General features: G+C 36.9%; 1 protein-coding gene across 6 annotated transcripts in view; it reads left to right on the forward strand.

Moving 5' to 3' along the window:
• AGL (amylo-alpha-1,6-glucosidase and 4-alpha-glucanotransferase) overlaps nt 1-25,103 on the forward strand; it is a gene marked incomplete at both ends in the record, with an annotated part of 60,108 nt that overhangs the window by 21,354 nt on the left and 13,651 nt on the right. For 4 of the 6 annotated variants that reach the window (XM_080692761.1, XM_080692763.1, XM_080692764.1 and 1 more), the window contains 16 exons: nt 1,173-1,360; nt 2,224-2,347; nt 3,803-3,966; nt 4,446-4,547; nt 4,652-4,807; nt 4,903-5,053; nt 7,233-7,357; nt 7,446-7,558; nt 7,679-7,813; nt 11,384-11,514; nt 13,002-13,138; nt 13,372-13,505; nt 17,164-17,339; nt 19,729-19,831; nt 21,210-21,435; nt 23,185-23,296. In XM_080692761.1, the coding sequence (XP_080548887.1) occupies nt 1,173-1,360; nt 2,224-2,347; nt 3,803-3,966; nt 4,446-4,547; nt 4,652-4,807; nt 4,903-5,053; nt 7,233-7,357; nt 7,446-7,558; nt 7,679-7,813; nt 11,384-11,514; nt 13,002-13,138; nt 13,372-13,505; nt 17,164-17,339; nt 19,729-19,831; nt 21,210-21,435; nt 23,185-23,296 (2,277 nt within the window). The remainder of the gene's footprint in view (nt 1-1,172; nt 1,361-2,223; nt 2,348-3,802; nt 3,967-4,445; nt 4,548-4,651; nt 4,808-4,902; nt 5,054-7,232; nt 7,358-7,445; nt 7,559-7,678; nt 7,814-11,383; nt 11,515-13,001; nt 13,139-13,371; nt 13,506-17,163; nt 17,340-19,728; nt 19,832-21,209; nt 21,436-23,184; nt 23,297-25,103) is intronic. The other 2 variants (XM_080692762.1, XM_080692765.1) reach the window with 2 other exon arrangements.

Below are 25,103 nucleotides of genomic sequence, written 5' to 3' on the forward strand. Positions count from 1 at the left end.
AATCAGAATATTATAGCAATATTGCATATCTATCTTTACAGCAGCACAATTCACAGTAGCCAAATTATGAAACCAACCCAGGTATCTATCAACAGATAAATGATGACAAAATTATGGAATATCCACACAATGAAATACTCAGCAATAAAGAAGAACAAAGTAATGTCATTTGTAGGAAAATGGGTGGACCTGTAGAACATTATGTTAAGTGAGAGTAGCCGGTCACAGAAAGTGAAGGGATATGTTTTCTCTCATATGTGAAAGATGGAGAGTAATTGGGATACAAGAGGGGCTTCAAGTAATGGAGGAGAAACTCCAATGGAGCCAGGGAGGTGGTCAGGGGAAGGGAGGAGGGAGAGGGAGGATCAATGAAGAAACCACTTCTATGGGCATTATGTACATATGTGAGAAAACCAATATCAATCTCAGTACCTGTATGAAGCAGGGGAAATAGGGAGTCAGGAGAGAGCCACCCAGTGCTGCGTGCATGAATGTTGCTATCACTGTGAACTATATTATGATATGAAACTAGAATGCACCAATACAAGTATAAAAAAAAATGAAAACAGCAATTCTGCTATATGCCATGGATTTGATGTAGCCTATTGGCAAAAGTGAGTAGAAAAGTGGAGATGGAGCTTTAGAGTGTTTTTTGATAAAACTAAACCTTTAAAGAGCTCATATTAGTTGGCCATGGTGGTACATACCTAGAATCCCAGTACTTGGGAGGCTGAGACAGGAAGAGTGAAGGTTCAAGGACAACTTCAGCAACATAGCAACTCTTATCAAAGTAAGAAGACCCTGTTTCAAAACAAAAATGTAAAGGTCTATGGGTCTAGTTCAGAGGTATAATGCCCCTGGAGTCAATCCCCAGTATCACGCATACACCAAAACAAACAAACAAACAAAAACCTATATTCTTATATTTTTCTAAGAAGCAACTTGAATTTTTGAAATTGAGCCCAAATTTTTAGAAGAGGCTATAAGCTACAATTTTTTGCAAGATAGGTGTAAAATGTAAAACTTTGTCCCATACACTTTTAGATACAGTTTCTTGACCAATCTATTATTCGTAGTAGAAATAATGCAATTTAAAAATGGCAGTGTTTCCTGGATATGATTGCTTATATTCTATTTCTTGAACCATTGAAAGCAAACTTCTTTCTTAACAGGTTCCAATGTTTATTTAAGGAGAGAACTTATTTGCTGGGGAGACAGTGTTAAATTACGCTATGGAAATAAACCAGAGGACTGCCCTTATCTCTGGGCACACATGAAAAAATATACTGAAATAACTGCGACTTACTTCCAGGGAGTACGCCTTGATAACTGCCACTCAACACCTCTTCATGTAGCTGAGGTATAGAAAAACAATTCATTCATCTCCATTAAAAAAATATATTCAGTGTTTTTTCCAAGCTTTCCTTATGTAGACTGCAGGCACATGTTTCATTCTACTGGTTGAACACCAGCATTGATTTGGTAGTAACTCTTAACACGTTTGCAATAATTTTTTTAATTACAATAATCTTTTGGTGAAGTTGTTATAAAATGAGATATAAAATGTTTAACAAGTTAATTTTTAAATTTTAGTGTAGGGAATTTGATCGTATTAGTCATTGATTCAACTTTCATCTATTTATAAAAATATAAGTATAAATGTTAATTAATAGAAGCTCTATATTAAAGCACCTGTGTCAATTTTATTATATTTTCAGAATAGAAAATTTGGAACTTAATGGGTTGTTACTATCATCTGCGGGCTCCAGTTTGACCAGTCAGATCTAATTTTTTGCAATAGATCAATAATTTACCAGGAACAATTAATCAGTAATTACTTAACCACTTGGAAATTAGTAATCTGAATAGAGGTATTAAAAACAAAAAAACAAAAAAGATTGACAGAATTGCAGTGTTACAGATTGCATTTTGTAATGACACTAATGTTTTCCCTTTTTTTTCTTCCTTTTGTTCCTATATCTGCACAATTTAATCTTCCTTTTTAATTGTTTTACTCTGTAAATTCTCTTGTTTCCTATGTGTGTTGGTCTCTTTCATGTTTTCTTACATTTGTACAACAAAATTCACTTGGAAATTCTTCTGGAATTTCCATTTTGCCTTGCTGTGTATCTTTCTATGTCACACCCACACCTAGCCTTGCTCCTTCCCTTCTTGTGCATCCTGTTTTTCTCTCTTTTACATGTGTGACTGTGCTTTTTGCAGTACATGTTGGATGCGGCTAGGAAATTACAACCCAATTTATATGTAGTAGCTGAACTGTTCACCGGAAGCGAAGAACTGGACAATGTCTTTGTTACTAGACTGGGCATTAGTTCTTTAATAAGAGGTAGGCTTGTTAAACTTTATATTTTGTATAAGTAGATTACAAGATATTTAATACTAGCCGGGCTTGGTGGCACACGTTTGTAAACCCAGTACTTGGGAGGCTGAGACAGGAGGATTGCTCAGGTTTGAAGCCAGCCTCAGCTACTTAATGAGGTTCTCAGCAATCTAGTGAGACCCAGTTCTAAATAAAATATGAAATAGATCTGGGGGGTGTAGCTTGGAGGTAGAAAGCCTTTGGGTTCCATTCCCAGTACCACACACACACACACACACACACACACACACACACACACACACACACAAAGATATTTAATACTTTGTGTGCAATACCTAGAAGACTTTAACACAGTACTGTTCTTTTTACCTCCGGGCTACACTCCCAGACCTATTTTTTTATATTTTATTTGGAAACAGGGTCTTTTAAGCCAGCACGGCTGGCTTTGAACCAGCGTGATCCTCCTGTATCACCTCCCAACCACGGGGATTATAAGCGTGCACCACCACGCCTGACAGTACTGTTCTTTTAAATAGTTCAGTATGGCCGGGCTTGGTGGCACACGCTTGTAATCCCCACGCTTGGGAGGCAGAGACAGGAGGATCATGCAGGTTCGAAGCCAGCCATGCTGGCTTAGGAGACCCTGTTTCCAAATAAAATATTTAAAAAATAGGTCTGGGAGTGTAGCCTGGAGGTAGAAGGGTTCCATCCCCAGGACCACCAAAAAATAAATAAATAAAAAATAAATAGTTCAATATGAAGTCTTCTGATACAACTGTATCAATATTAGTAAAAAAAAAATTTCTACTTTGAGAAATTTCTACTTTTGAAATTAAGGTACGTAATTTCAAATTGAATGGCAGGTGGAATTAAACTAATGACCCACAAAACCATTTTTTTTGTTGTTGTTGTTGAAAATATATCTGGGCGTGATGGCGCACGCTTGTAATCTTGCTACTTGGGAAGCAGAGGCAGGAGGATCACAGGTTCTCGGCCAACCTCAGCTACTTAGTGAGGCCCTTCACAACTTAGTGAGACCCTGTTTCAAAAAATAAAATAAAAAAAAATAGGGCTACAGGTATATCTTAGAGACAGAATGCCTCTAGGTTCAATCCCTAGTACCGCAAAAAAAAAAAAGAAAATATATAAATCTGTCTTTCGTCTCCTACCTGATTATATGACCTTATCTCTAGATTGTTTCCCATAGATATGTGTGTAGCCAACATCTCAATAAACAACTATTGCTCCCTTTTTCCTATATGAGCTGTTTCTCCACTTAAGTTATATGAAGTCTTCTTTGATCACTTGAGCTAGTAGACATTTGTTAATTGTTTAAAGAAGCTTTATTTTTTGATAATACTGATGTGTTCTTTATTTTAAAAAATTGGTCATAAAGGGAAATCTAACTTCTACTTGGACATGAGTAAGGAAATTGTTGAACTATTCTTTACTGCTCTGCAGAGGCAATGAGTGCATATAATAGTCACGAAGAGGGCAGGTTAGTTTACCGATATGGAGGAGAACCTGTTGGATCCTTTGTTCAGCCCTGTCTGAGGCCTTTAATGCCAGCTATCGCACATGCCCTGTTTATGGATATCACGCATGATAATGAGTGTCCTATTGTGGTAAGTGTCAACCCACTTCTTGCTAAATATTTTGATATTTAGTTATCTGGATGTTCACATTCTTCAAAATAGCATCTTAGATTTATAAGTGATTTTATGGTACATAGTATTTAAAATACTGGGGGTTTTTGTTTTGTTTTGTTTTTGGTGGTACTGAGGTTCCTGGAAACCCTTCTACCTCCGGGCTACACTCCCACACTCCCAGACCTTTTTTTTTTTTTTTTTTTTTTTTTTGAAACAGGGTGTCTTAAGCCAGTGTGGGGCTGGGCTTCAAACCTGCGCTATCCGCCTCCCAAGTGCCGGGATTACAGACGTGCGCCACCACACCCAGCTAGAATGTTTTATTGTTTGTTTTCAAACAAATTAATGTGCCTTATAGAACATATTTATATCATTATCTTCTTACTTCACTATTCTTTAGGGTAGTGATTTGCATTTGAAAAAAAATGAGTAAACTTTGCTTTGTCGTTGTTTTCTAGCATAGATCAGCCTATGATGCTCTTCCAAGTGCCACAATTGTTTCTATGGCATGCTGTGCTAGTGGAAGCACCCGAGGCTATGACGAATTAGTGCCTCATCAGGTTTGTTTATGTGTTGTTTTTTAAAATCCACATGGCTGGCATTTTTATCCATAGCTCTCACTGTGACTGAAATGTATGTATGACCAAGTGTTATCTTTCTCCAGATTTCGGTGGTTTCTGAAGAACGGTTTTACACAAAGTGGAATCCTGGAGCATCGCCATCAGACACAGGTGATGTTAATTTCCAAAGTGGAATTATTGCAGCCAGATGTGCTATCAATAAACTTCATCAAGAGCTGGGCGCCAAGGGTTTTTTTCAGGCAAGAAACTAGATTTTCCAAATTTCTTTCTAAAGGCTTACAGAGGAAGACTTCCCAGTTTGAGCACTAACCGAGCTCCTCTTTCCATTTCTCAGGTGTATGTGGATCAGGTTGATGAAGACATAGTGGCAGTAACAAGACATTCACCCAGTATCCATCAGTCGCTTGTGGCTGTGTCAAGAACTGCCTTCAGGAATCCCAAAACTTCATTTTACAGCAAGGAAGTGCCTCAAATGTGCATCCCTGGTAATGTAATCTAAAACTAATTATTGTAATTTGCATACTAAATTATACCATAATTTTATATTACATTGTCATCATGTCATCTCTAACACAATACAAGAATGACTATAGTTGACAAAAGAAATTTTGGATAACTTTTTTTTTTTTACAGTACTGGGGATGGAACTCGGGGACATTCTTCCTCCGAGCTACACCCCCAGCCCTATTCTTTTTTTATTCTTTATTTTAAAACAAAGTCTCACTAAGTTGCAGAGCAGGAGGCCTACTAAGTAGCTGAGGCTGTCTGAACCACAATCCTCCTGTCTCAGCCTCCCAAATGTTGGGATTACAAGCTTGTGCCACCACACCTGGTTGGATAACTTATATTTTCACTGCATAGAACAAGATCTGGACAGATAAACTCTCAAAAGTTAAACATTTTTTGCCGGGCGTGGTGGCGCACACTTGTAATCCCTGTGCTTGGGAGGCAGAGACAGGAGGATTACGCTGGTTCGAAGCTAGCCTCGCTGGCTTAAGAGACCCTGTTTCCAAATAAAAAATATATATATAATGGGTCTGGGAGTGTAGCCCAGAGGTAGAAGGAACCCCAGTACCACCAAAAAAAAAAGTTTAACATTTTTTTTGAGTTGTGAATTATTTTTATTTGCATCTTACTAAATTCCATTTTTCCTAATATGTATGTAATGAACATTTATTTGTCTTATACCCAGGACATATATAAATATTTGTCTTTATTTTTTGTAATATTCTGTCTTTATATACGCACGTATATATATGTGTGTGTGTTTATAAGTATGTATCGTGTCTGTACATATATTTACATATATGTATAAATAAAAATGGAAAATAGTCTAACCTAAGATATATATAGTGTGGAGGGGCATACCGGGAATTGAACTCAGGAGCATTCTACCTCCAAGCTATATCCCCCAGCCCTTTTTATTTTTGTTTTGAAATAGTCTCACAAGGTTGCTAAAACTCTCATTATGTTTCTGGGGCTGTCCTTGAGCCACCAGTTCTTGTGTCTCAGCCTCCCAAGTGCTAGGATTACAGGCATGTGCTCTAATCTAATATTTAATACTCTTCATAACCCATCTTCATCTAACCATCCTGACCCTAGGTCCTTCTACTGTTTCAACCAAACAGATGTTTTCACCCTTGCAAGTGGTCTTCCAACTGTATATGAATTATTTATATCCCTCAAGAACTAAAGTTCCAACTCCTTTGAGAAACTCATACTTAGTGATCTCTCTCCTCTAAGCATAGCAGTTAGACTCTGTCTTTCCTCTGACACTTAATTATAAAGCATGTCCCTGAGATACATTCTTATTACTGCTTGAATTTTTTTCTAGATGTGCATATGTTCTTTCTTTACTATTATAGATAGTATATGATAGCCTCGTGTGATCCTGAGCAAGCAGCATCTGTCCAGATTTGTTGATTGTGTTAAGATTCACGTAAAAAATCATCTTGTTCATCCAGGTGTGGTAGAGCACACGTGTAATCCCAGTACTTGGGAGGCTGAGACAGGAGGGTTGCAGGTTCGAAGACAGCCTCAGCAAGTAGTGAGGTTCTCATCAATCTAGCAAGACCCTGTTTCCAAGTAAAAATAAAAAATAAGGCTGAGAGTGTAGCTCAGAGGTAGAATGCCCCTGGGTTCAGTCCTCAGTTACACACACACACACACACACACACACACACACACACACACACACAACATTGTATTCTGTTATTTGTTGCTAATTGTTGGATTTGCATAATTAATTTTTAAAAATCATCAATTTGAATAGTTTTAGGATTAAATATTCTTTTTAACCTTTCTTAAATTTGTATTTAATAATCTCATCTGATCTTTGCTAGTGTTAATAGTTTTGTACTTTTGGGTGCTGGGGCCTTATGCATGCATAGCCTACGTTCTACTCTGAGGTACACTCCCAGTCTCCACCATTACTTTTATAGAATTCATTCACTGTATAATATTATCTCTGGTTTTATTTTAGTCACTGATGATTCTTAAAACATTTACATTTGTCAACCTATAAAATTGTGATTTTTTTCACTGTATTTCATATTTTATTATTATTCAGCTTTTAATATTCTTTAGGATGTTTAGCAGAGTTCTTATTTTAAGTTTGAAACATACAGTAGTAATAACTTTATTAAAATTTTTACATATTTGTAGGCAAAATTGAAGAAGTAGTTCTTGAAGCTAGAACTGTTGAGAGAAATACAAAACCTTATAAGAAAGATGAGCATTCAATCAATGGAATGCCTAATATCACAGTAGAAGTTAGAGAACATATTCAGGTATTTGAAATTCTAATCTTCTACTAGGTTTAATATTTTAAGGTCTTTAGAATTATTTTTAATGGATTTTTTATATAATTTCTTCAAGCTTAATGAAAGTAAAATTGTTAAACAAGCTGGAGTTGCCACAAAAGGGCCCAAAGAATACATTCAAGAAATAGAATTTGAAAATTTGTCTCCAGGAAGTGTTATTATATTCAGGTATGTTAATTAGAGGTGAAACTATTGACTTTACTTATATTTAGAAAGGTTTGCATATCTTATTGACTTTGAATTAATTATTCCTAAGAATTAACCATTTTTTAAATTAATATTATTCAGAGTGAGTCTTGACCCACACGCACAAGTCGCTGTTGGAATTCTTCGGAATCACCTGACACAGTTCAGTCCTCACTTTAGATCTGGGAGTCTTGCTGTGGACAACGCAGATCCTATATTAAAGATCCCCTTTGCTTCGTAAGTACGCCCGATTTTATGGAGATTTACCACTTAATAACTGCTGAGTTAACACTGGTCTGAGTAAAGCAGTTTTAAAGGTCCTCTGGGTCCTTGTTCTTCGTTATTATTAGCATTTACCCTATTTCTTTATCATTTGTGTGGGTACTCACCCGTGTGATCGCTCATGCTCATGACATATATATGTGCATGCCTGAACCACTTGAGACTAAGTTGCATACATCAAAAGCCTTACCACATTATTTTTTTTACATATCAACATACTATTCTATTATATGGCTATACATAATTTATTTCATCTTTTTTTATTTTTGGACATCTAGAATGCTTTAATTATTCCATATATATATACACATATATATGTATATTCATCCTTGAATAAGTTTTGAATTACTCCTTCAAAATTTATTCAAATAAGTGGTGTCTCAAAGTACTACAGAATAGGAGTCTTGAAGTTTAGACCTATATTTAACTACAACTTCTTCACAGTCACTATGATCCTGGAAAAGTCACTTCGAGAGTGCTTCATCCCATTTTCCCATCTGAAAAATGGGATTTATAATAGTACCTGCCTCAAGCCTGGCATGGTTGCACACTCTTGTCATCCCAGTACTTGGGAGACTGAGACAGGAGGATCACAGGTTCAAGGACAGTCTCAGCAAGTAGTGAGACTTTTATCAACCTAGCGAGACCCTGTTTCCAAATAAAAATAAAAAATAGGGCTGGGGATATAGCCCCCAGTGGTAGAATACCCCTGGGTTCAATCCCCAGTGCCACAAAAAAGAAAGGAAAAAACAATATATATCCTACCTCTTAGGTTTTGTAAGAATTAAATAGGGTATCACATACAGAGCACTCAACACAATGTGTATCACATAGCAAGTGCTCGATTTATGTTTGCTACCATCCCTACTAGGATAAATCTTCAGGAATGGAATTTTGTGGAATTCTGGTAATACTGTATCATATATTTGAGGCTCTTGATAGGTACTACCATGCCCTCTCCAGAAAGATTATTTTAATGAGTATTTCCAGTTCCAGCTGTATGTAAGAGTATCTGTCCTTACCAATAATGAAGATATGTTATTATAATGTATAATTTACAAGCATGAAGTATAGTCAGGCTACCTGGGTTTGAATTCTACTTGTTACTCTTATTACATCTAAGAAATAAGAACCTGGGTAAGTTATATAATAGGTTACACCCCAGCTTTATTTTTTTATTCTTTAATTTGAAACAGGGTCTCACTGAGTTGCAAAGGGCCTCACTAAGTAGTTGAGGCTGTCCACAAACCTTGAATCTCCTGTCTCAGCCTCCCAAATGATGGTAATACAAGTGTGTGCAACCACGTCTGGCTAAAATAGCCTCTCATTTTAAAGATTAGCTAAGCTAAATTATTTTGCCCGTTTGTGCTTATTTGGTAAATGTTATTTTATAAGATGATATTTTATTAGCCCATTTTGACATTTTTTTGGCCCCCTTTTTTTTTTGCGCGTTTGGGGCTGGAACCCAGAGGCATTTGACCTCTGAGCTACACCCCCTGCCCTATTTTTATTCTTTTTATTTTGAAACAGTCTCACTAAGTTGCAGAGGGCCTCACTAAGTAGCTGAGGCTGTCTGTGAACCGCAATCCTCTGGTCTCAGCATCCCGAATGCTGGGATTACAAGTGTATGCCACCATGTCCAGCTTATTGGCCCATTTTTCTGTCATGTTTTTGTTTTATAAAGTCTTTTATTGTTGAGGATATTAACTCTTAATTCAAAGTATTCCTTTTTTTGCAGTACTGGCAGTTGAACCCAGGGGCATTCTACCTCCAAGCTCACCCACAGTCCTATTTTTTACTCTTTCTTTATTTTATTTATTTAATTATTTATTGCGGTACTGAGGATGGAACCCAGGGGCATTCTACCTCCAAACTACACCCACAGCCCTATTTTTTATTCTTTATTTTGAAACAGGGTCTCAATGAGTTGCAAAGGGCCTCACTAAGTAGCTCAGGCAGGCCGTGAACCGCAATTCTCCTGTCTCAGCCTCCCAAATGCTGAGATTACAAGTATGCACCACCACGCCCGACTTTTATTCCTTATTTTTGAAACAAGATCTCAGTAAGTTGAAAATGACCTCACTAAATAGCTGAGGCTGACTACAAACCTGCAATCCTCCTGTCTCAGTCTCCCATGTACTGGGATTACAAGCGTGCCCCACCATGCCTGACTTGAAACTATTCTTAAAAAAGCAGTTGTTTTCTAAAAAAAAAAAAAATCTGCACCAGGCATGGTGGCTGAAGCCTATCATCTCAGGACTTGGGAAGCTGAGAAAAGAGTATCACAAATTCAAAGACAGCCTCAGCAATTAATGAGTCATCAATATGTTGAGACTCAGTTTTAAAATAAAAATAAAATAGGACTTGGGGTATAGCTGAGAGTTAGATTGCCCCTGTGTTCAATCCCTAGTACCACACACATGCGCGCACATGCACGCACACATACACACACACACACACACACACACAATCTGCTATGAAATGGCTGTGCATTTATTTCTACAGATACACATTTTTTTCTTGAACCTATTCAGATTATCTCAGGGCAAGGGGCAAGAAATTTATAAGATTTCTTGACAATTTTTATATAAGAAGTCCACTGGCTGCATGTTGGAAAGTAATGCCCTAGAATCAGATTGGTACAGAAGCTGCTAATTTATTTGAGTCAGTCTTGATTCATGAACTGTGGCTTTAAGGAGGGAGGCTGAAGCAGGGAACAAAGGCAATTTTCTAGACCAAAGCAGAACCAAAAGAAAAAGAAGAAAGTACATTCAAGAGAATATATGTCCACATCAAATGGCAGTTGTGTAAAGTGGAATTACCTCGACTCACAAGAAAATAGAATTTTAGTTATATTCACTTGTGGTCAGTTACACAATCTCACTGCTAACCAAACAAAGGGAAATCAAGGCCATGTTAGTTACACTTTCCTCTGACCTTCATCAAGAAAGCAGCATTTTCTGATAAAATCTTAGTTTTTTGAATAACCAAGCTGAGGGCAGAGCAGCCTCAGAAGAGAGAAGGTACCAGGCAAGACATACAAAAGCAGAGACTACATTATTTCTTGGGCGGGTAACTGACTTTTGAATATTCTTTTACTGATCCTTGAATAAATATTTTGAGTTTAAGAAAAATAGCATAACAAGTTCTTGATGTCACACTTGAGATAATACAAAGGAGGGGGAAAAACAAAGTCTTAACTAGAAAGATTTAAAAACAAATTTATAAAATAAAGGATACAACAACCAAAAAAATTTTTTTGGCATATTTTGATCAGTAAAATTTGACCCTTTTTTATTTTGTCAGTTTGGGAGTAATGTTAGTTTTAATTTAATTTCTAGCATTTTCTGAGCTACAACTATTATTTTAACATATATAGTATATAATGTTTATTTTCATGCTGAATTTCTAGATCATACTTGCTAAGACATTTTATTAGTATAATGCATATTTTCTTTCTTTGTTTTTATTGACAGCAAGTGAAATCCATACGTTTAACCAGATGTTTTATTTTTCAAATCTTAGTATTGCCTCTAAATTAACATTGGCTGAACTAAATCAGATACTTTACCGATGTGAATCAGAAGAACACGAAGATGGTGGAGGTTGCTATGACATACCCAACTGGTCAGCCCTTAAATACGCAGGTCTTCAAGGTAAGCAAGTGTAAGAATAGTTAAACTTCATTTGCTTTCAGAGTCATGTATTGTCTTCTTTATAGAAATTAGAGTATGGACTGAGAGGGGCTCCCGGGGTTCGAATTATGACTCTACTCCCTACTCACTGATTGACCTATGGCAAGTAACATACTCTCTCTGTGCCAATAAAATGTAAATTATATTGTCCAATTCAGAAATCTGCTATGAGGAGTTAATGAGATCTTTCATATGAAACACTAAAAACAGGGTGTGACACAAGTATTCATAAGTGAGTGCTACCTAGAATCACTAATTCTGTCCTTTTGGAAGGTCATTTATAATTCTAACATTTTGACCTTAACTGGTATTTCTTGACTTGGTTTATTATATAGTAAGAAACAAAATGTGCTCATCTGGGCTTCCAGTGGGACTGGATTGTGAATATATATTCTTCTCTTTTAACCTAATTGGAAATTTTTGTCACTGTTGCCTGTTTGTTTCATCCTATACAGGGAAATTATTTTGTTTTTACATTAAATGTTTATTAAAGCCATATTTCTGGGGGGGGGAGAGAATTTATAAGGGCTTAGTTATGATGGCAGATACCTGTAATCTCAGTACCTGGGAGGCTGAGATAGAAAGAAAGATCATAGGTTCAAGACAAGCCTTAGCAATATAGCAAGACTCCCAGGAACCTAGCAAGACCCTATTTTAAAACAAAAATAAAAGGGCCAGGGGTGTAGTTCAGAATTCGAGTACCCCTGGGATTAATCCCCAGTACCCATTTCTGCTTTTTGTTTTTGTTTTTTGTGGTACTGAGGATGGAACCCAGGGGCTTTTCTACCCCCAGGTTATACTCCCAAACCTATTTTATACTTTATTTGGAAACAAGATCTCACTAAGTTGCTGAGAGCCTCATTAAGTAGCTGAGGCTGGCTTTGAACCTGTGCGATCCTCCTCTCTCAGCCTCCCAAGTGCTGGGATTACAAGCGTGTGCCCAGCTTTTTGTTTGGAAACAAGGTCTTTCTAAGTTGCTGAAGGTCTAAGTTGCTGAGTCTGTCCTTGAATCTTTGATCCTCCTGTCTCAGCCTCCCAAGTACTGGAATTGCAGGAGTGCACCACCACACCCAGCTATCTTGTACTTTTAAACATGAAAAGATACAGGCTTATCAGTTTTCTTCTCTGTGATGCCTTAAGGCATACACATACTGGTTGCTTGTGGATATTATAAAATTAAAATGTAAAAATATAATACCAGTCCCAGAAGTTCTGACTCCTAGGGAGCTCTGCATGGCCCTTGTGGAAGTAGTTCCCTCCAGTATGTTCTGTGTTCTGGTTCCAGTCAATAAAGCCACACTTATCTCCAGCTGTGCTAAGTGCCATTGTGGATTAGCTCCTCCTGTACAGGTGTTCACCCCAAGTCACTAGAGATTAGCCATAACTTTAACTATGGGAACATTTTGACTCTACCAGTAATGCAACATGATATGTCTCTGACTTTTTAGGATTAATGTCCGTATTGGCAGAAATAAGACCAAAGAATGATTTGGGGCATCCCTTTTGTGATAATTTGAGATCTGGAGATTGGATGATTGATTATGTCAGTGGCCGGCTTATTTCACGATCAGGAGCTATTGCTGAAGTAAGTAGACTATATTCTAATAAAAAAAATCAAGGCACAATAATATTATCATGTTATATATAATACCTACATGTTTTCTTGAACATTTACCTCCCTTCATCTTTCAGTTCTAATAAATAGAAGTATGATTAATGAGTTTCTAGAAAGTAGAGTTGCATGTTTAGATTTACGTCTTAAAATATTCCTAGCTTATAAACATACCAAATTAACTTTTAAATTTATATTCGTGACAGGTTGGTAAATGGTTGCAAGCTATGTTCTTCTACTTGAAACAGATCCCACGATACCTTATCCCATGTTACTTTGATGCTATATTAATTGGTGTATACACCACTCTTCTGGATACAGCATGGAAGCAGATGTCAAGGTATATCCAACAAAGCTCGAGTAAATAGATGTTTGTGTAGAAACTATTCAGAGAGCCACTTTATACATGCTCTGAAAAGACCAAAACACGAGGAACTCTCATGATAGACTCGGTGCTTAAAATGGTTTCAGGTGGCTAACTTATTAGCATCCTTTAGCCCTCAACATATAAAAAAACATCCTTAGATATTTAAAATCCATTCTGTAAAACCAATAAAACATATTTCGGAGAACTTATTTTATATTTTTCTATTTATTCATTGACTTTTTGCTACAATTGATAGTTGGTATAGTTATGCTAGTTGATAAAACTGAAGAGCATATATTGTTCTTTTCCTAACTTATCATTAAAAAAAATATATTTTGCTTTTTCTTTTCTTTTTTTTAATTTTTTATTGGTGCACTGTATTCATACATCATAGTGGGATACAAACTTTTGTAGACATACATGCACACTTCACCCAGTCAGCCCCCACCTGATCCCCACCCCATTCTCTCCCCATCCCTCCTTCCCATGCTTGGCTTAGTGGTTGACATCTAGTATTATAGCAATTTATCCAAAATTAACAATGATAATCTCACATAACAGTTTCATTTGTCTGATACCAAGCTTTTGATGACTTAAAGATAACATTTCAATATTTCTTTTTGCTTTCTTTTTTACCAGAGAATATTTTTTTTTCTATTTTTTTAGGTGAAACTATCATATATTTATATATTTATTTTTCAGAAAAAAATCTATCCTAATATGGAATACGGGTTCTAGATACCCAAAACGATCTTGAAAAAGAACAAAGCTAGAAGACATATATTTTCTGATTTCAAGCCATATAAAGCTACAATAATTGAAACAGTGTAGTACTGTTCTAAAGGCAGATATATAAACCATTGGAGTTAAATAAAAGCCTAGAGCTAAATTCTTCCCTATATTGTCAAGTTATTTTTGACAAGGTTTCCACGAACATTTGGTGGTGGAAATAATAATCTTTTAACTAAATATTGTTGAAAAATAATAATTACATGGAAAAGAATAAAATTGGACCCTTACCTAATCCCATATACAAATATTAACTCAAAATAGATAAAAGACCTAAATATAAATCTTAAGACTATAAACTTTTAGGAGAAAATCTGGGTCATAAAACCTCACAACATTGAAATTGGCAGTGATTTCTTGGATATGATTTCAATGGCTCAGGCAACAGAGGAGTATACAAACTCCCTAAAAAATAAAAAAAAATATATTGTATACCCAAAGATAATGTAAACAGAGTTAAAAGTTACTGATAGAATGGGATAAAATATTTCCAAATGCTATATCTGAAGGTATATTAATATTCCAACTAGAAATCCTAAAAATTAACAACAATAAAGGCAAACAATACCATTTAGAGATAGGTAAAAGACTAACATAAATAATGAATCTCCACAGATAACCAATCTTAGTTGTCTGTTGGATGGAAAATCTTGTTTCTCTGGTTCTGGTGTGTGTTACCTATTTCTTCTTTGTAGTTAATCTCTTTGAGTATTTTCTCTAGTGCTGGTTTTGAAGACATAAATTCCTTCAGTTTCTGTTTGTCATGGAAGCTTCTTATTTCTCCATCTAATTTGATAGAAAGTTTTTCTGGGTAGGAAATTTTTGGCTGGAAGTTGTTTTCTTTCAGAGTTTGGAATATGTTACTCCAAGCCCTTCTGGCTCTCATGACTTGGTTTGGGAAGTCTGGAGTGATTCTAATTGGTTTGCCTTTGAATGTCACTTGGCCCTTTGCTTTTGTTGCCTTTAAGATTCTCTGCTTGGCTTCCACATTGGTCATTTTGACAATTATGTGGCGTGGGGATCCTCTTCTCCGATCCTGTCTAAAGGGAGTTCTATAAGTTTCTTGGACCTGTGTATCAACCTCTTGCTCTATGTTTGGAAATTTTTCTGCTATTACTTCCTTGAAGAGATTGTTGATCCCTTTGGTTTCACTTTCTTTTCCCTCCTCTATTCCAATTATTCTTAGGTTAGCTCTCTTAAAATGGGCCCATATTTCTTCAATGTCAGATTCCTGCTGTCGGATATTTTTTCCTAGGTTAGAAACTATGCGTTCATTTTTGGAATGATCATCTTCTAAGAGCGAGATTCTGTTCTCCATGTGGTCTAATCGGTTGTTTGTGCTTTGAATTGAGGCCTTTACTTCATTAATTGCATCCTTTATCTCTTTTTGGCTCTCTCTGAGTTCTTTTCGAAGCACCTCTATTATTTCTACAGTTATTTTCCTGATTTGATCTTCTAGAAATCTCTGATTTTCTGTTTTATCGGGTTCTGATGTTGTGGGGTTGTGGGCGTTCATTGCTCCAGTATTATTCCTCTTTCCCATGATTTCGGAAGTTTGTGCCTTCTCTGGGTTCTTCCCTTGGGTCACTATGACTTCGCTTAAGGTGCTCTGGATCTCGAGTCAGTAGTATCTCAGACCCCACTACTCCTTTACTGGGTTGTATCACAGAGTCTCCGACCCAGGGAGTCGATAGAGGCTGCTTTAAACTATGGGTGGTGCCAGGTTGCACGTTCTCCTATGGTGTGATATCTCTGCCACCGCCACTCCCCCACTGGATCAAGTCCCAGGGAGTACAGTACTAGGATTTCTCCTCTGGGGCCCCCAATTTGACTCACTGTTCTTGAGTACGCAGATGTAGCTGTACTGGACTCGGTGGATTCGTTGCTGCTGCCGCCGGTAGCAATATGGCGCCACTGCCACGCCCTCGGCCGTGAGGCTGGCGTATTTTTTCTTCTCTGATTTTGATTTCCACTCTGAGTCCCTGCAGCGTGTGCTGAGCTCAGTCACTGGGAGCTTTAGATGCTCCCTGCGCTGAAAGATCCCGCCCGGCTGTTCCGCAGCGGCTCACCTCGGCTTGCTGTAGCTGTCCGATGAACCCGCCGCTGCCGCAGGCAGTATGGCGCTGCTGCCGCGTCCTCGGGCGTGAGGCCGGTGTATCTCCTCTGTGGCTCTGAGCTCTGTTCTCAGTCCACTTTCTCTCTGGAGCCTGGTGATTTTTCTGTTTCTCTGCTGATGGTGTTTTCTGGCTATGAACGGCACTGATTTTGTTTGTGGTAATGGAGATTGGTTGTTAGCGGGGCTCTTAAGCCCCGCTTTTCTCCAATATTTTGCTTTTTCATGAATAAATTTTTCTTTAATGATGAAATTCCTTAAACTAAGATAAAAAAAAAAAGTTAAATGTCCCCTAAGAGCCACCAAGTTGACTTGGGCATCCTTTTATATCATTTCTTTTACAACAGGCCATGGGCTTGAAGCCAGATAAAAATAATGGGTGTCAGCTGGGTGTGGTGGCACAGGCTTGTAATCCCAGAACATAAGAAGCTGAGCCAGGAAGAACACAGGTGTGTGGCCAGCCTCACAACTTAGTGAAGCCCTCCAAACGTAGACTCTGTTTCAGAACAATAAAACAGGGACAGGGGTGTATCTCAGAGGGAAAAAAAATTGATTTTGTGAAAGCAACTTTGAAATTGAATCAAACTGATCATTTTTTTCAACTCGATTACTATTTTTACACACTTGTGTGAAGAAATCATTTGAAGGGGAAAAATAAGCAAAATAAAACTGCTAAAAAATTTTCATTTCTACAAATAACCTTTTTAAACTCTATCACTTTTGTTACAGCTTTGTTCAGAATGGTTCAACCTTTGTGAAACACCTTTCGCTGGGCTCCGTCCAAATGTGTGGTGTAGGAAAACTCCCCGCTCTACCAAGGCTGTCTCCTTCCCTTCTGGACGTGCCCTACAGGCTGAATGGTATCACAAAAGAAAAGGAGCAGTGTTGCGTGTCGATAGCTGCAGGTAAGGGATTTTGTAGAAGGTTAAAATGTATAGGTCAGTAGTATTAAAAAAGGAAAACTTATAGGAAATGATTACTTTTAAAAAGTCATGATGTTATTCAAGGCTGTATATTACTGCTGAGTAAAATTTTATAAATAGCCATAAAAATAATAACCCAACTTGTTATTTAATTATAACTGTATACCAGGTATTTATTTGTTTTTTATTGTGACCGGTTAATCCTTTTGTTTTGCAGGTGTCTATATTTTCCAACTCATAGCATTTGTTATTTTTTTTATTGTTAGTTGACTGTCTTTTTTCCTATACTTCTTCCCCAGTTTTTAAAAATAAAGTCTACTTTATAATTACAAAGAGAGCATTGAAAGGCATTCTACAAGTTACAAAATGCAAAACAAATGTTAAATAATTTTTTATTATGTGTCTAATTGCTGTCACATACTTTCAGCCATTTTTTAAAGGTTTTTTTTTGGCAGTAACTGGGGATAGAACCCAGGGGCATTCAACCTCTGAGCTACACCTCCTGTCCTAATTTGTTTTATTTGTTTTGAAACGGGGTCTCACTGAGTTGCAGAGAGCCTCACTAAGTAGTTGAGGCTGTTCGCAAACCAGGATCCTCCTGTCTCAGCCTCCTGAATGTTGGGATTATAAGCGTAAGCCACCAGGCCTGGCTGACTTTCAGCCATATTTATTGGCACCCTATCTTGCAAGTAAAACCTAAAACCTGAATCAAGTAATATATTCAATTAAGCAAAATATGGTAAAAGACAAGCTTTTCTTTTAAATAAATTTTTAGCATGTAAAAAGAAATTTCTATCAAATTTCTAGAAAATAATTAGTATCTGAGGACACTGACTAAATTTAGAACTCTATAAACTAAAAAATATATATAAGATTGTGGGAAGAAGGTAATAGTATTATCTATGTGGGTCCCTCTTAAATTTATTTACTGTGTGTGTGTGTGTGTGTGTGTGTGTGTGTGTGTGTGTGTGTGTTTTATAAAAAAAAAAAAAAAAGGGATTGAACCCAGGGGCATTCTACCTCTAAGTTACATCTCCAGTCCTATTTTTTTATTCTTTATTTTGAAACAGGGTCTCACTAAGTTGGGGAGGGCTTTACTAAGTCACTGATGCTGGCCATGAACCTGTGATCTTCCTGTCTCAGCATCCCAAGTACTGAGATTACAAAGTACAGCCACCATGCCCAGCTTATTTTTTGTTTTTGAAACAGTATCTCACTAGGTTGCACTTGGTGAGGCTGTCCTTGAACCTATGATATTCCTGCCTCAGCCTCCCAAGTATTAGGACTACAGGCTTGTACCACAAGTCATACCTTGCCATTTGTTAATTTAAAATTTCCTTAAATTTGCATCTGCTGAGATCAGATGAAATGGCTTTGCAGTACTTCACAACTAAAATAGAAAGTATCTTTTTACTACTATTAAAACAATCACCTTGCCAGCCACGCTGGCTTTAGAGACCCTGTTTCCAAATAAAAATATAAAAAATAGGTCTGGGAGTGTAGCCCAGAGAAGGGCTTCCAGGAACCCCAGTACCACCACCAAAACAAAAATTACATTGTGTCTGTCTATATACATGTTTCGTACAAAAGTTAGGTGGGTTAAAGTAGTAGGACATTTGTGTGACACAGAGTGTTGTGTACATGTTGGCTGCTGGCATTGTCTGATTATCATCAGAGTTATCAGGTGTCAGCCAGGCAGGGTGGCACATGCCTGTAATCCTAGTATTTGAGAGACTGAGACAGAAGGATCGCAGGTTCAAAGACAGTCTCAGCAACTTAGCAACATCCTGGTTCAAAATTTAAAAAAATAAAATAGGGCTGGGGGTATGGCTTAAATGTAGAATGCCCCTGGGTTCAATCCCAGTACCAAATATCAGTCAACCAAATATAAGAGGCAATTTTGTATGACCAATTTTGGAGACCACATAGAAAACAAATGTCTAATGTTGACTTTAATTCTGGGGTGTGTGTGTGTGTGTGTGTGTGTGTGTGTGTGTGTGTGTGTGTGTGAGATGAGATAGAACCTAGGGGCCTTCCACTTCTGGGCTACATTACCAGCCCTGTTTCTATTTGGATACACAGTCTTGCTAAGCTACTGAGAGCTGAGAGTTCAAGACCAACCTATGCAACACAGAAAGACCTGTCTCAAGAAAGCAAACAAAAAATTGAACCTGTTAAGAAATCAGAACATCATTCCACAAAAGTTGACCTAAGTGTAGACATAAGTTTTATAAATAACGTTAGAGGATTTGCAGGCTTTTTGTAACTCCTCCTTTTACCCCAAGGCTTAGAGTAACTATTGTGTAGTAACAGAGTGCATAGATTTGTGTTTATTGTTAGGCTTAACATATTATCTTGTTCTTTTGGTAAGGCTTACCTCATTTTTCTTCGGGTCTTTTCCGCTGCTGGGGAAGAGATACTTTCATCGCACTTAGAGGAATACTGCTGGTTACTGGACGCTATTTAGAGGCCAGGTAAGAGATCCTCTAAAAAGTCACAGTGCAAAGTTTATGCCTTAAGATTTTAAAGTTACTAAGTTAACTCTGAAGTTACTGAGTTATCGTTTTTCATATTACAGGTCAGATTATCTTCAGTATTTGCAAATTTATTTCAACAAAACAATTTTTGTTTGCATATTTATGGGGTATGAACCCAGGGGCATGGTACCTCCAAAATATACCCCCAGATATTTTTGTTGTTGTTGTTATGAAGTGGTCTCACTATGTTGCCGAGAGTCTCGCTATGTTACTGAAGCTATCCTTGAAACTGCAGTTCTCCTCAGTATCCCAAGTACTGGGATTACAGGTGTGCACCACCACACCTAGCAAAACAAAACATTTTTTAACCACTTTATGTCTTTCATAATAAAGACCTAATTGGTTTTGGGGGGTCTTATAGAAAAAATTGCATCACACACAATTTTCAAATTTTAAAAATATTATAAAATTTATTTTGTAAAACTAATTCATTGTATTCATTATTTCTGGTTTAAGCTTGCATCTTTGCTTGATTTTTTTTTATATAAAGGTCATTGTTAAAATATGTAAAAAGCACCAGGACATGGCAGCTCACTCCTATAACCCCAGTACAAGTGGGAGGCTGAAACAGGAGGATCACAGGTTCAAGGCCAGCCTCAGCAATTTAGCAAGATCCCTTTTAAAATAAAAATGAATAAATAAATAAAAAGCCTGGGGGTATAATAGCTCAGAGGTAGAATGCCCCTAGGTTCAATCCCTAGTAAAGGAAGGAAGGAAGGAAGGAAGGAAGGAAGGAAGGAAGGAAGAAAGAAAAGAAAGAAAGAAAGAAAGAAAGAAAGAAAGAAAGAAAGAAAGAAGGAAAGAAAGAAAGAACATGCCTGATAATTACTTGGGTTTGGAAATACCATAGATTTCAAAAGAATTTAGAGCTATAAGGGACCTTAAAAATCACACAGCCCAATCCCTGACTCCACAGACCAAAAAACTATACCAGAGAAGGCAAGTCACACAGATTGCTAGAGAAAAAGCCAGGACCAGAACCAAGATCTCTGACTTTAAATTCAGTACATCATAGTATCACTGCTTTCTACAAACATACACACACACACACACACACACACACACACACACACACACACACATATATTTTTTTTGCGGGACCAAGGCTGGAACCCAGGGACACTGTGCCTCCGAGCCACACTCCTAGCCCTAGTTTTTAGTCTTTTTATTTTTGATTATATATAAGAGCTGGTGAGAAAGTGCACCCAAAATATAGTCACCAAAAGTGATCGTTTCTGTCTTTACTTTTCTAAATGTATATTTTCATTTCCAATGAAAATCATTTCAAATGATCCACTTAATTTTATCACTTCAGGAATATTATTTTAGCATTTGCTGGTACCCTGAGGCATGGTCTCATTCCTAATCTCCTTGGAGAAGGAACCTACGCCAGATACAACTGCCGGGATGCTGTGTGGTGGTGGCTACAGTGTATTCAGGACTACTGCAAAATGGTTCCAAATGGTCTAGACATTCTCAAGTGCCCAGTTTCCAGAATGTATCCAACAGATGATTCTGCTCCTTTGCCAGCTGGCACAGTGGTAAGATCATTCCCTAAAATAATTTTTCTTAAATATGGCTTATTTTCTAATATAAAATACTAAATATAATTAAGATTCTGAATCTTCAGAATTATTCAGATATCAGTATTAGCCTCTGCTAGTACCATGAGGATCAATATTTATTTAGCTACATGGTGAAAGAGATTATGGGTACTAAATATGGTCATTGCAAAAATGTGTAAAAGAAGCGCTATGTAGTCTAATACATAGACTACATAGGGAGAGAAAACTAGTAAGTGGGTTTTAGGGAGAACTTGGGAAAGTAGCCAAAAATTTGCCTCAGCTGAGCCTTAAAGGGTAAGTAGGATCTCAAAAGAGATGGGGGAAGTTGTGGGAGACCTGAAAGTTGAAAGGAATAATGAAGTGCTTGGATTGAGGGGCTATAGGACATGCTGCTCGGGCTCCTTTGGCTTCTTATGTGTGACACCTGCAGGTCAGAGAGATAATAGGATGGGAGCCAGGGGAACAGGGCCTCGATGACCAATCCAGGGAGCTCAGAGTTTATCTTATGAGAATGGAGAATGGGTAAATGTGTTTTTACTGTTTTTCTCCAGTCAGGAATGTACAGTGGTACTCTTCTGTTGTTACTTCTGATCTGCTTTTGTTTGGCCTACCATTTTGGGATGAGGAAGCTACTGCAGGGCTAACAAATGCTTTTGCCCCCAGGATGTTCACACCATGAAGTACTCAAAAGCATTTGTCCTAAAAACTCTTTTCTCTGTCTTCTGTTGTCTGCTAACACATTTCAGTTATATGACTATGGGCTCATGTTATCAGGCAGATGTTTATGTACATAACTATTTTCTCATTTTTTAAAAGTATTTCACAGCATATTAAAAATGCTTTTTGGTTTTTATAATTACAAGAATTGTTATATCATAGAGTTGTGGTTTTATTTAGAGGTTTTTAAATGAAACAATTAAGTATATAAGAACTCTAAACATTTTGCTTCTAACATTCTTCACCTTATTTTTAAAATATAATTATATTCTCCTTATATGTCATTTAGGTATCACATTTATTATTTACTTGCAAAAAGAAAACTATTTATGGTCTCTTTACATTCACAGGGATAGATCCTTATTTCTTTTCTTTTTTTTGGGGGGGGGGCGGGTCTGGGGATGGAACCCAGGGACATTTGACCTCTGAGCTACACCCCCTGCCCTATTTTTTTATTATTTATTTTGAAACCAGATCTCACTGAGTTGCAGAGGACCTCACTAAGTAGCTGAGGCTGTCCGTGAACTGCGATCCTCCAGTCTCAGCCTCCCGCTGGGATTACAAGCATGCGCCACCACGCCCGGTGATAGATCCTTATTTCTAAGAGAACCACTTTGCATATAATCTGAACATCTTCATAACCTGTTCATGAAGATGAGTAAGAACAGCAACACCAACTTAGAATTAGGTGTTGGTTGACAAGCTAAATTTATTAATTATTGTTCTAAAAGAAACAATATACAAGCTTGTCATTTTCACATATAAGAAAATTACGAATTATTTCGTGTCACATATTAAAGAGTTAAGACTACTAATGTTAAATGTTCATAAGCCAAAATGTATTACTTGGTGTATGGGAGCTTCTTTTTTCCCATCCCCACCCAATCCCTATTTCTCCCTCCAAAGAAAAATTTGTGTTTTCATAGCACTTCACATTGCTTCAGTTGTAGGGGAAGATAAGAGTGTAATTTCTAAGGAGGTACCATTCTAACATGATGTCTCAAACAGGATCAGCCATTGTTTGAAGTGATTCAGGAAGCTATGCAAAGACACATGCAGGGCATACAGTTCCGAGAAAGGAATGCGGGTCTGCAGATAGACCGGAACATGAAGGACGAAGGTACAGACTGACTCCCTAGTAATATTTACTGATGTGGTAAAATTAAACTTTGTAATTGTTCACTTACCTTGCAACATTTGTAGGGAAAAGTTCAGGATGTAAGAATAAAAAAGATTTAAAAAAATAAAAGACACAGTTCCTGATCTCACCAAGTGTTTAGTTTCTAAAGGAAAAATAAACCTGACTATCCTTTGCCAGCCAATACTAAAGGTAATATTGGTGGTTGCAGTTTATAGTCATCATTTAACTGCCATGAACTGAGTGCTTATTATGTGCTAGGTATTGTGCCAACTACTGTACCTATTTTGTTCTCATCTAAACAATGGAAATAAATTATACTGTTTCCATTTTTACTAAAAGAGAAAACTGCCCAGAGTCACATAGCCACTAAGTGGCAAATGTATGATTTCATTCATGTCTGCCTATCTCTAAGACCTAGGTTCCTATAAAATACTTTCTGTAAAAAGGCTTGTTTGTATATCAGGTTAAAATGTATATACTTGTTACACTTCTTTTGAGTCCATTATATTCCTCATTTTATGGCACACTATCATTACTAGCCATGCAAGCCTAATCATTTATTTCATTTTCCCCCATTCTTCTTGTCTATTCTAATGAATTTGACATATGCATATACATATGTGTATATATTAAAACAACATACATATAGCTGTTATACATATACTGTTATATATAACTGATATGCATTAAAATAACAGATATGCATATATAACTATATATATAAATATATATATATATATTCTTATAAAATAAAACCTGAACTATTTTATTCACATGTTATAACTTGGAAACAAGTAGAGATTCAAAAAAAGTTTCAAAAATGATACACAATACCATGGACCCTTCACTCAGCTTGCCCCAAAGGGGGGGTGTCTTACATAACTGAAATACAGTATTAGAATCAAGAAATTTACATTAGTACGACACAATCAACTTTTTCATCTTGCAAACTGAAACTCTGTACCCATTAAATACTAATTTTTCTTCCTCCCTTCTCACTCCCCCAGCCCTTAGCAGCCATCTTTCTACTTTTTATTCCTTGCTACAATTTTGACTACATTGGATACTTAATATGAGTGGAGTAATACAGTATTTTTCTTTTCATGACTGATTTATTTCACTCAGCATAGTGTCAAGGTTTGTTCATCCATGCTGTAACATGCGACAGGATTTTCTTCTTGTTCAAAGTTGTCTAATATTACATGCACACATGCATGTGTGTGTGTGCCCCACATTTTCTTTACCTATTCTTCTGTCAGTAGTCATTTGGATTACTTCCAACTCTTGGCTTTTGTGAATTATGCTGCAGTGAGCATGGGTATGTAAAGATTTCTTCAAGATCTTGAATTTCTGGATCATATGGTAATTCTACTTCTAATTTTTCAGGAACCTAATGTTTTCCATAATGAATACACCATTTACATTCCCAGCGATAGTGCACACGTATTCCAGTTTCTCTGTATCCCCAAATGATTAGTGAAGCTGAGCATCATTTCATGTTTCTTGGCTATCTGTACACCTTCTTTTAAAAAAATTTAGTTTTTTGCCCATTTTTTATTGGATTGGTTATAGGTCTTGGTTTGAGGTAGTAGAGTTATTTACTGGATATTCTGGATATTCTTTGTAATATTCTAGATATAAAAAGTTTCCAAGTTATTTCTCCCATTCTATCATGAATACATTCTACTTCTGTGTACCTAGCCTATAAAATACTCTAAAGTACATATAAAAAAGTCATATTACACCGGGCGTGGTGGCACAAGCTTGTAATCCCCACGCTTGGGAG

This window comes from Muscardinus avellanarius, assembly GCF_963383645.1.
Source record: "Muscardinus avellanarius genome assembly, chromosome: 3".
NCBI lineage: Eukaryota > Metazoa > Chordata > Mammalia > Rodentia > Gliridae > Muscardinus > Muscardinus avellanarius.